The 12,108-nt window shown below is 45.5% G+C and overlaps 2 protein-coding genes across 2 annotated transcripts; both read right to left on the bottom strand.

Moving 5' to 3' along the window:
• Window positions 1-5,064: 5,064 nt before the first annotated feature.
• LOC141482248 (uncharacterized) lies at window positions 5,065-5,847 on the bottom strand. The gene has a single exon (XM_074175254.1). The coding sequence runs from the start codon at window positions 5,845-5,847 to the stop codon at window positions 5,065-5,067; it is 783 nt and encodes a 260-aa protein (XP_074031355.1).
• A 4,674-nt stretch (window positions 5,848-10,521) lies between these two features.
• LOC141482247 (uncharacterized) lies at window positions 10,522-11,307 on the bottom strand. Its single transcript, XM_074175253.1, has one exon. It carries the CDS (start codon window positions 11,305-11,307, stop codon window positions 10,522-10,524), a length of 786 nt encoding a protein of 261 aa, XP_074031354.1.
• Between the last annotated feature and the right edge of the window lie 801 nt (window positions 11,308-12,108).

Here is a 12,108-nt window from a genome sequence, read left to right as displayed (position 1 = left end):
ATCTATCGCACGCGAAGATGGTATGTTGGGCGTCATCGGTCTCTTCGCAGTATATGCAGCGGTCGTCTTGCGATTTCTTTATCTTCAGGGTGTAAGTTCTGAAGGACCCATGACCATTAAAGGCTTGCGTGGTGTAGTAATCGAAGGTTTTATGGTTGCAGTCTGTCCAGGCCTTGATATGGGAAATAAGTTTCTTTGTCCATTGGGCTGTGACTTGGTTGTGATCCCATCGTACTTGCCATTCGTTTATAGTCTCCTGTCTGGCTCTTCGCTTATCAGCCTCTGTCACTCTGACTAGTTCGTCTAAGCGCTGCCTTTCCTTGACCAGCAGATCTATTGGCGGGGTTCCTACTATCACACAAATGGCGTCTGCTGAGACTGTCCTGTATGCAGATGCTGCTCTGATGAGCATCCTCCTTTGGGTGGCTGAGATCATATGGTTGTACTTCTTGACATCCACTACCCTAGCCCAAATGGGTGCGGCATACAAGAGTACCGATTGCACTACGCCATATAGGACTATTCTCTTGTGGGATGCAGGTCCCCGTATGTTTGGGAGGATCTTGTAAGTGCATTCATTTGTCGGTCCGCCTTTTCGCATGTCTTCCGTATGTGTTCGTTATAGATGAGTTTATCATCTAACCAGACGCCCAGATATTTCATATACTTAACTGGAGTTATTGTTGCTCCCTCCATCGTGAAGGTCACGCCTTCCCTGTTTCTAGGCCCTTTTACGATAATAGCTTCCGTCTTCGCTATTGCGACTTCGAGGCCGTTGTCCTTGATCCAGGTATTTACTTTGCTTAAGGCTCGATTTGCCCTCTCTATTAAGGCCTCTTCAGTTCCTGCGTTGACAGTCAGCGCCAGGTCATCTGCGTAGGTGAGTACCTGGCAGCTGGTCGGAAGTTCCAGCCGAAGGACACCGTCGTATAGGATGTTCCACAGGGTCGGACCGAGGACCGAACCCTGTGGGACTCCCTGTGTCATGTTCAGGATGTGGCTTCTGCATTTCAGGCTTCTGTCCGTTAGATATGCCCGGATGGTGTTGACAAGGTAGGTGCTTATTTCAAGGTTTCTTAATCTTTGCATAATACGTCCCCACTTCGCGGTATTGAAGGCGTTCTTGATGTCAACGGCAATAATTGCTCCCCATGCCTCTCTGTTTTGTTTGATGTTTCATATTGCCAGTTTAACGGCGGAGACCGTGGACATGCCGGTTCTGAAACCAAACTAGTTTGGATGTATGCCTGCTTTTCCTTCTAGTTCAGCCTCTAGCCTTGCTTTAATCAGGTTTTCGTAGAGCTTGCCAAGAACATCAAGGAGGCATATTGTTCTGTGCTTACCGTTGCCCTTAGGTATGAGAACCACGTTTGCGCGTTTCCATTTTTGAGGAAAGTCATTCCTGCGGGCTAGGTTATTAAAGCACGTGGCGATGGTGTTTGGGAAGAGTGCGGCAGCAGTCTTGACTACTTCCGCTGCCATGCCGTCCGGTCCGGGTGCCTTCCTGTTTTTAAGCCTCGAAGCCGCCGCCTCGACTTCGGTTGGAGTAAACGTAGGTGGGTCGGTGTCGGTGTCGCCCTGGTGATCAGGCTCCTCGTCGGTGTCGGGGAATAGCTCCCTGATGGTTTGGATCTGTTCTTCGGGGTCGATTGCGTAAGGCGTTTTTGGGCGCTTCAGGTCGCTCATGACTATATTATAGCCCTGGCCCCAGGGGTCGTCTTCGAGTTTTTCGCACAGGGCGTTCCATTCTTTTTTTTGCTCTTTTGATCATTTTCCTAAGCTCTCTTCTCTTGTCTTTGTAATCGACTTCCCATTCCTCGATGCTGTTCTGGTTTTGCCCTTAGGCTGGCGCTCTGGCCAGTCGTCTTTTGGCCTTTATGCAGGCTCTTCGTGATCTATCGATGTCCGCGTTCCACCAGACCGGCTGGATCCGTACTTCGTTGGGTTCTGTGGTGGTGCTGAGTGCGCTAGCCTGATATAGGGCGTCGTGTAGTTCATCGATATTCGTTCTGCCTGGTATAAGGAGGGTTAGAGCGTCTTTTGCAACATTGATGTCGGTGTAAGACGTGCCTCTCCAGCGGGTGCGGGTGTTATTCTCTGCGATCTTATACGTGATGTAAAGGTGTAGGCTTAGGCTTTCATCCTGTAGCACCTTCCATTCGGAGATTTTCCTGCCGATGGTTTCAGTGGATATGGTGATATCAATGTGTGACTTTTGGGCTCCTCTGGCGAAAGTTGGGGCGTCTCCCTGATTGTGTACTGTCAGGCCTAGTGAGTCTATCCATTCATTAATGTATTGGCCCCTTGCGTCGGTTGAAGTCCCCGACTATAACTGCTTCTACCCCATCGTCCCTGACGAGGCGCATTATGGTGTCGACGTTTTCTTTGAACTGGTCGAGGGTGCAGTTTGGGGAAATGTAACAGTTAAACAATGTCCATGCTCTGAAATTTAGGCGCGTGAAGCCGCTGCCGGTCGTGTGACTGATGACGCCGCAGTTTCTGTTTCTACAGAGTATTGCGGTTGTCTCTTCCTGGTCTCTGATCCACTCCTTGTTTTTCCTTATACTGCATCTGTTGTGCTCCTGGATGAGAACCAGATCTGCATTCTCTTCCTAACCTAACCTAACCTAACCTAATCTAACCTTTTTTTTGTGGGGGAAGAAATACCTTCAAATACCCACGGACCGGCTCCGTGTGCATGTGGTGTAGCCACTAAAACTCTTCCCTCTTCGCCACGAATGATGCATGCGGAATCATCTTGCGATATACATCACATGCATCTGGCAAGTCTTATTTTTCTGTTCCTTCCTCCATTCACCTTCCCTGTTCCTCTAGTTCATCCTTGATTTTTTCCTCCATTATTTTATTTATGAAGCCCCTCATTTTGTTCCAGCTATGTTCAACTATCTCCATGAAGTTCTGCGCTAATACCTCGTGCCCGGTCTCTTAGCATACCAGATGTCTCTCCCCTTCCCACCTGGGACACGCAGTTAGGGTGTCTTGCGGTGTATCCACCTCCCCACAGTATCTGCACAGATTGCTGGCGATTTTGCCTATTCTTCGGGTGTATTGCCCGAATGACCGGTGCCCCGACAGAATCTGTGTGGTACAGTAGTCTACGTCTCTGTTTTTTAGCAAATACCATCTTTTCACTGGGGGGATCAGTTTTTTTGTCCACTGCGCTACCTCCGTTGTTTCTTGCCACTCTGCTTGCCATTCCCTCAGTGTTGCTTCTCTCTCTTCTTTCCTTGCCTTCTCTGTGGCGCCATCCCTCCTTTCGTAGAGCCTCCTCCGCTCCTTAATCAAAAGGCAGATCGGTATTTGGCCCGCTATTACTTGCAACCCTCTGGTTGAAGCCGTTCTGTACCCACATGTGATGCGCAGCAGAAGCTTCCTTTGGGCGCTTTCAAGCATTATTTTGTACTGACCTATCCGGGTCACATTATGCCATATGGGAGCTCCATACAGGATAATGGATTGTACGACGCTAGCAAGTACCTCCCTTTTCCGGCTACGGGGGCCTCCTACGTTAGGGAGTAGCCTCATTAACATGGCTCCCCTGGCCTCTGCCTTTTCCACCACAATCCTCACGTGGTCCCCGAAGGTGCCCTGTTGGTCGATCCATATTCCTAAATACCTGATACTTCTTTTCGGTATACCGCTTGTATTGCCTACTGAAAATCTTATCCCGTCTCTTTTCCTGGGACCCTTCAGGATTACAGCTTCGGTTTTCTCCGGGCTGTGTCATCCACCTGCCAACTCTGCGAAGTGAACTATTCACTCTTTCTATCAGCTGCTCTATTGAGTCAGCTTCTGCCAGTATGGCCAGGAGCTGAATATTCGAGAAACTATCCAATTTGGATGAAATTGCCGCAGCATTTGAAGAAGAAAACTGCCCGGTTCAAAGATTATTTGATAGTGGATTGCAAACTTTATTAGCTGTTGATAATACTCCAAAGTCTGTAGATCATCTTCGTTATGCAAAATATGTCAAGCTAACAAAGCTCAATAAACCTGTGCAGTTATCAAATAGGCGAAGCCTATTTGCTCACAGTCGTCTGGAAGCCTTATCCTCAGTACTCCATCATAGAGTATATTCCACAGTGTTGGACCAAGTACGGATCCCTGTGGGACGCAGCAGCTCATTTCTAGTTCTACGCCCCTGCTGACCTGGATTTTTCTTCCTTCGAAATATCTACCGATTATTCGCATCAGGTATGTCGGAATATGTCGTCTGTTGTTCAATTCTGCCATAATGTGACCCCATCCTGCACTATTGAAAGCGTTCTTAACGTCCAGCGTTAGAATGAGACGCCATTTATTTGGTAGTCTCCTGCTCCCCTCCACCTTCTCAACGGCTTGTAAGGTCGATCGCCCTTTTCTGAAGCCAAATTGCCTGTCGCTCAGGCTCATATCGTCTTCTAAACAGTTTTCTAGTCTTTTTCTGATCAGCCCCTCATAAAGCTTGCTTATAACGTCTAGCAAGCAAATCGGCCGATAGGAGACACCGTCACTTCCTTTGGGGATCAGAACAAGTCTCGCTATTTTCCATTCCTTGGGAAATTCCTGTTTCCGTAGCAACCCATTCAAAACTGATAGAATCCACTCTGGTGCACATCGAACAACCTCTTTAATGGCCTCGGCTGGTATGCCATCTATGCCAGGGGACTTTCCACTCTTGAGTCTCTCAGCAGTTTCGTTGAGTTCTCCTGTGGTGAACATTTCGAATTCAAGGACTTTTTCCTGATGGTTTATCCATCTTTCTCCATTCGGAAACAGAGTCTGGGCTATTTCCAGCTTTCTTTCATCTGATAGCTCATATGGGGTCCGGATTTTCAGCGTCCTGACGGCTATTTTGTACCCTTCTCCCCAAACATCGTGATCCAGATCGCTGCATAATTGCATCCACTTTTTCCTTTTCGAACTGTCCACCAGCTTCCTCAAGCTTTTCGTGGTCTCTTTATAGCACTCCGCGGTATGTATTCTCTCGTCTTCGTTTGTGTTGTTCCGTCTTGCAAATCTTAATAGTCTTCTACGGAGAACGATGCATTCTTCCCGTTTCGCTTAGATCTCATCATTCCACCAGTACGGATTCTTAGTTTTTTCGCCAGTGCTTTGCTTGAGGCTTGCCTTTAGTATCTCCTTTATGGTCGCCTGACACCCGGACGTCCCATTTAGTATGTCTTCTGGAGCTAATTCCAGTGTCCATTTCAGTAGTGTTTTAAAACATTTCCAGTCATACTCCACTTTGGTCCAAGTATATTTATCCACTACTCCTATTCCTTCAACGAAGAACTGAATAAATTGATGGTCGCTGAGACTTTCCTTCGTGAGGACCCTCCACTCTCCAACCCCCAGGGCCACGTCCTGGGTGCAGCAAGTGACATCTATGAATGATCGGCTTTCCCCTCGTGTGAAGGTAGGTTCCAGGCCCGTGTTCATCACTACCATATCCAGCGCTGCGAGCCATTCTGCCCAGTAGTCTCCCCTTGGGTCAGAGACCGGAGAGCCCCACAGAACGGATTTGGCATATATGTCTCCCAGGATGATGCATCGTTTTCTTGTTCTCCTTCCGACTTCCATAATTTCATTCACCTTTTCCTTGTAGACTCCAATGGGGATGTTTGGAGAGATGTAACAGCAGATTACTGTCAGTCCCTTTGTTTTAATAGAAATGAAGCTTTCGTAGGCCTTGACTTTTTGTATTTCTATTTTCCTGTTCAGTAAAAGTACTGACACGTCATGGTTTTTATCCTTCATCCACTCCAAGCCCTTTGTTGTGTTTTTGTTGGGCTCGCTTACAATCAGCAGGTCAGAGTCGTTTTCCTTCGCCGTAGCAAAGGCCATGTCGTGTGCGGCCTTTCTTCGTCCCAGGTTTGTCTGTAACACTTTGAATTTAATTCTGGCTCACACTGGGTGCGACGCGCTTCCGGTCACCGTTTCTGCGCTGCCTTTTCTGCCTTTCCCGATCAATGAATTTTCTAAATAGCGAGCGATGTTTCGCGTTTCTGCCCTTTTCGTGACATTCTTTGCAGTGAGGGCTATTTGGGCATTCCTTCGCTTTGTGGCCTGTTTGTCCACATTTGAGACACTCGTCGCTTTTGGTTGGGCCATTATTCTTTAGACCTGTGCCCGAAACCTAAGCAGTTGAAACACCGAATTACTGAAATCCTCTCCCATATTCGGCATGGTACCCATCCTATCTCAATCTCCCCTTTCCTCATCAGCCTCGATGCTGCATCTTTAGGGAGTTCAATCACGGCTGTATAATTACCCGTCCTGGATTCATGCCTTTTACGCTGACTGCTCCGTTCCAGCTCCTCTTCAATGGCCGTTTTTACCGCGTCCTCGTCGGTCGCTACGTCAATTTCGGATATATATATATATATAAAATGGCCTCGAATTTTTTTGTGTGGACTTGTACGTCTGTGACCTTGTTGGATATCTCCTCCTTTAGTTTGCTGGCGTCTTCCATTCCTCCGCTAACTGTGAGTAGAAGATCCCCCCTTTTCGTGCTTTTCAGAGCCTTCATCTTTATTACCAACTTTTTTATATCAACTGCCTCTTTCACTGACTTGAGTAAGTCCGCTTATGTTTTCCGACTTTCTGTCCGGACCCTAATGGTTTCTTCTGGCTCTCTCAAATTAGCCCTTCTAGTAGCCACCTTCTTCGATTCCGTTTGGTTCGTCTGCACTCTGGGCTGCTTTCCTTCTCTTGGAACTATGCATTTGACCATTACGTCTGATTTCCGGAATATATATTCCGTCAGTTTTTTAATGTAACTCCTGTCTAGTCCTTCCGGTACAGAAAGCGTTATCTTTTTTCTTCCCTTGTCAATAAGTACTCATTTTAACTCCTGCAGAACTCTGTAGAGCTCTCCTAGATCGTTGACCCCTGTTGTGTTAATGGGGTAGGTTATCAGAAACACCCCTCGCTCTACTAATTCTTCCACCCCTCTACTGGTTTTGTATTTAATACTGTTCAGTAGGAACTCCACGGTACCGTCGACCGGTCTTGCCTGTAGGAGTTGTCTCAACTCAGGAAATCTGTCGATCATTTTTCGCATTAGTCCCTTATCTCCATTATCCTGAGGGTCAGTAACCACGGCAATATCCCAGCCATCTCCGTCTCTGATTGGGTTTTCCATCTCCTCCGTCGTGCTGGTATATACTTCTTCCGGCCACTCCTTGTCAAGCCAATGCGTCAGATCGTCGAAGGTGGCGCCACATTGTAAAGATTTTTCAATCTCTGCTCTCACTCGTTCTCTCTCCACTCTCTCCTTTTCCTCTTCTTCCCGAGTTATTTCCTCGCCAGTAGTTTGCGTCCCTGAATTCACCATTATACTGTTTATGGTCTGTGTGGCGGCTTCTTTGGTACTTCTCCTACTCTCTTTCTTCTCCTTCTTTTCTTCTTGAGTGTTTTGCAGCACCACCATACTTTTTTCTATCTCCATCTTTGTTGCTTCTTCTTCTTTAAGAACACTCTGAAGTAGTCCATTCATTTCTCTAATGCCCCTCTTTATCTCCACTTTCGTGTTTGGCCATAGCGCTTCGTATTTCAGCATTTATTCCATTTTATCGCTTACTTTTTTCAAGCTCTTCTCCAGCTTCGCGTACATTTGGACCACTTCTTCCTTGGTTGGTGTTTGCACTCGTTTCCTCTTGTTCTGTTCGCTTCTTTGGGCTGATGAACCTCTAGGCGTTATTACATTTGTTACAGTTTTTTGTTCACGTAACTTTGGCTTATGTCCTGTTCTTCAAAATTGACGAAATCCGCTAGGTCCCAGATCCTTGAGGTTGAGGGAGAGGTTTTTGTTTCGATAGTATCTGTATCCAATGGTTTGCCAGAAAATATAACGTCGATTACCTGTGGTTCCTTTTCTGTCAGCTCTTTGTGTGGGGTGCTGAAGGGTGTTGGCGGCACGTCACGGGATGGTGTGCTCGTTTGCTCTGCCCTCTTCAGGCGATCTTGTTCTACATCCCTTGTATTCTCTTTCCTATTCTTGGCAATTGATGATGCCAATAATCGGCTTTACTTGCCGAATACTTCTTTCTCAGTTCCTTCATTAAAAGAAAATTTATTTGATTTATTAAATTCCATATTCGATCCCACGAGTAGCTAGGGAAGTAATCGGTCCACTCCTACAGAGCCCCGCATGTAGCAGTAAGGCAGTCTTCCCCGCCGGGTTGCCCGGTCCGGCGGGCATTGCTTGTGACACACTCATACCCCTGTGCCATGCATCCCCTCAATGCGATGGAGCTACATCTTGGGATTAGGGTGTGGTGTCCTTCTTAGTCAGGCTTTTTCCCTAGACCCGTCCGGCAAGGGAGACCCTAACAGTAGCTATGCTACAGCCGGCATGGCTCTCGGGATCACTAAAGCAACGCAAGCCCCATCACCACGACAAGGTGAAGACACCGCCGATGGGGAACCTAACCTAACCTAACCTAACCTTTTTTTTTTTTTGCTGAGGGGGAAATCGCTTGACACCAGTGCTCTGGTTCTTCGGCACTGGTAATGCCGGCCGCTACCCCGGCTAAAAACCCCCCATCACCCTCTCCCATGCTTGGAACCATCTTAACGATATAGCATCAAGCATGGGCGGCGTATTTCATGCGTCCATTATTACTTTCACTCATTTGCTTGGCTTTCTCTCTCCTCTGTTTCTTTTATTTCCATAATTTTTCTGATGTGTCTAGCTACTGTCTCATACTTTTCTTTGCTTTGGATCATGTAGGGTATTATATTCTCTTCATTCAGTTTTATTTTACTATTTGTTTGCAATTCTATCCGTAAGTATTCGAATCTATCGCAGTCAAATAGTGTATGCCCTGGCGTGTCTTGTTCTCCGCAATAGATGCAATTTTCATCTGCCTTCTTTCCTATTTTTCTTGTATATGTTCCAAAAGAACCATGACCTGATAGTGCTTGAGTCAAGTAGTAGTCGGTTTTACGATGCGTACATTCTTCCCACGTCTTTAGGTCTCTTATTAATTTCTTTGTCCACTGTGCTTTATTTGTCAATAGTTCCCATCTACTTTGCCATTTGTTGATATACTTATCCCTTGTGTTCTTTCGCACTGTTATTACGTGTCCTTGTCCTGATTGATGAAGTTCCTTTCTCTCCTCGATCATTAGATCTATCGGAAGTACTCCACATATCACCTGTAGGGCTTCCTTTGGTGTTGTTTTGTACGCACTTGCAACACGAAGTAATGCCTTTCTTTGCATCCCCAGGAGCATATCCCTATACCTGGCGATCCTGAGTACTCCTGCCCAGATCGGTGCCCCATAGAGAATCACCGAGTGTGTTACTCTGCACATTACCCTTCGCTTGGCGCTACTTGGTCCACCGATGTTAGGCATTAGTCTTGAAAACATTGCCTGCGTTTTTCCCGCCTTAGCTATTACCGCTTTAACATGTTCACCGAATATTCCTTGTGTGTCCAAATGTATTCCAAGATATTTTAATGATTTTTTTTGGTGTTATTTGTGCGTTTAACATCTCGAACACTATGTCATCTCTTTTACGGGGGCCTCTGAGAATTATGGCCTCTGTTTTCTGGGGGGCTACTTGCAGCTTGTTTGTTTCCATCCTTTCTGCTACTTTATCCAAAGCCTCATTTGTCTTCTCTATCAACTCCATTTTTTTATTGGCCGCAACCATGACCGCTAGGTCGTCTGCAAAGGCTATTGTTACAACATCGTCCGGAAGTTTACTCTTAATACTTCATCATAGAGTATATTCGACAGGGTCGGTCCGAGTACAGATCCCTGCGGGACCCCTGCGGTGATTTCTTTTCTGTGGTCCTTTACCACTGAGATTTCTCGATTTTCCAAATAACTGGATATAATGTTGATCAGATATGAGCTAATCCCGATCTTTGTCAGCCTATCCATTATGATGCTCCAGGTAGCCGTGTTAAATGCATTTTTCACATCAACTGCTATTAGGGCGTGCCAGGTGCATTTCTTTCATATTTCTTGACCAGTTCAATTGCGCCAACTGTTGATCTGCCTTTACGGAAGCCAAATTGGTTTTCTGATATTGCTTCCTTGTCGTTAAGCTCTGTCTCTAAACGTTCTCTGATCAACAATGCAATTCAAACAATTTACCGGAGAATCGAGTAAACATATTGGGCGATGTTGTGGTATACCTTCCTCCAGTTGTTGTTGGCTCGATTTTGGAATCATTACAACTCTTGCGCTTTTCCACTTCTTTGGAAACTCCTGCTTCCTTAATAGCTCATTATAAGTTTGAAGAACAAATGTTGGGGCTTTTTTTGCTATTTCCATTATGGATTCTGGTGTCAGATTATCTGGGCCCGGAGACTTACCTATCTTGATTTTACTTATTGCTCTGTTAAGTTCTTCTTTTGTGAATGGGGGGGGGGAAGGTTTGGAACTAGTGGCCCTCGTTTCCACTGATCATTCCTATCGGGAAACAATATTTCTACCATTTTTATTTTTCATTGTCTTCCAGTTGGCATGGCATGCCTATTATTTTGAGGTGTCTCCTCGTTATTTGATATCCATCTCCCAGATGTCCTCCTCGAGCTTTCTGCACAGTTCCCTCCACTGTTCTCTCTTTGATTTTCTTATCATCTTTTGGAGTTCCCTTCGAAGTTGTTTAAGTTGTTCTTCCATTATTGTCGTGCTTGCGTCATGTGATTTTCGATGATTTTTCGTGATCCTTCTTCTCATTTCGTTACAGTCCGCTTTTTTCTGGAAGATTTCATCATTCCACCAGTATGGCTGTACTTCCACTTTCCCTTTTCTGGCCATTGTTGCCGATCTTTGTGCGCTTGCAAGTATTGACAGGTAGTTATCTACCGTTGGTGTACTATCGTTTTTCAGCTCTCTTTCCACGATTTTCCTGAAGGTTGCTTTGTTCAGGTATGGTTTTTTATTCCATTGCCTTTTTTCTCCTATCATGGTACTTATATGAAAATGTATATACTTATGTTGGCTCATTGTTTCCTCATCCATTGTTTTCCAATCTTTTACTTTACTCGCGATCCTGTTTGTTGTCATTGTTATGTCTATGTGTGACTTTGATACGCCTCTTTCAAATGTAGGGTTTCCGTTATTGTGTATAGTGAGGTCCAGGGTTGCAATCCAGTCTGTTAGATAGTTTCCTCTTTCATCTGTATGTGGTGCTCCCCATAGTGGTGATTTTGCATTAAAATCTCCGGCTATAACCGCTTCCTTGCCTTGGTCCATTACGTCTTGCATTATTGCATCGGTAGTTCCCTTATACTCATTGATAGGGATATTGGGTGATATGTAGCAGCTGTATATATTCATTTCTTTTGTGTCTATCCTCACACACCCCTTTAGCTTCTTTTGATTACTTATTTTGATACGTTTATTGATAAACAGGATTGAAGCATCTCCTTTAGCATCCGTAATCCATTCTGACTTCTTGGCTAGGACTTTATTCAACCTAACCTAACCTAACCTAACCTTTTTTTTTTTATGGTGGGGAGGAAAACGCTCATGCGCACCGGGTACTGGTTCTACCTTTCCCTGGTAGTGTGGGACTCTAGAAAAAAAAATTCCTAGCCTACTCACTGAAAACCTCTCCTGTGTCCAAGGAATGTTCGGAACTATCCGTTAGGACATACTTCAAACATTCCCGACAGCTCTTTTTCCCATACTTGTCATATCCTTAAATGAAAATTTTCCAGTGTATGTTCCTTACTGTTGCCTCTCTTGTTCTCGGAAGTTCCTCTCCTCCCTTTCCTTCATCTTCATTATATTGTGAATAAAACTGCATCTCTTCTTCCTTGGATCATCCTATGTATTAAGTTATCTGGAGAAATATTGTCTCCCAGGGTCAGTTCTAGGTTTGTGCGTTCCACATTCCACCGATCACATTCAAAGAGAGTGTGACAAGGATCGTCCCTACCTCCACAGTACACGCATCGCTCATCAGCAGTTTTGCCAATCTTATTTGTATAGGTCCTAAAAGAGCCATGGTCAACCAGAGCCTGGGTTACATAATAGTCTGTGGTTCTGAAACTACATTCAATCCAAACTCTAAGGTCAGGAATAAGTCTCTTTGTCCACTGGGCTGTTCGACTATGTTGGTTCCATCTCTCTTGC

This window comes from Leptinotarsa decemlineata, unplaced genomic scaffold (assembly GCF_025532065.1).
Source record: "Leptinotarsa decemlineata unplaced genomic scaffold, Ldec_3_MD MMD2_tig00000882_RagTag_RagTag, whole genome shotgun sequence".
Taxonomy (NCBI): domain Eukaryota; kingdom Metazoa; phylum Arthropoda; class Insecta; order Coleoptera; family Chrysomelidae; genus Leptinotarsa; species Leptinotarsa decemlineata.
Note: the sequence above shows the minus strand (reverse complement) of the source record. Positions and strands in the feature narration are given on the sequence as shown.

Excerpts from the sequence above, each read along its gene's own strand:
- LOC141482247 (XM_074175253.1), bottom strand. The coding sequence starts at position 11,307 with ATGAATATATACAGCTGCTACATATCACCCAATATCCCTATCAATGAG.
- LOC141482248 (XM_074175254.1), bottom strand. The coding sequence starts at position 5,847 with ATGGCCTTTGCTACGGCGAAGGAAAACGACTCTGACCTGCTGATTGTA.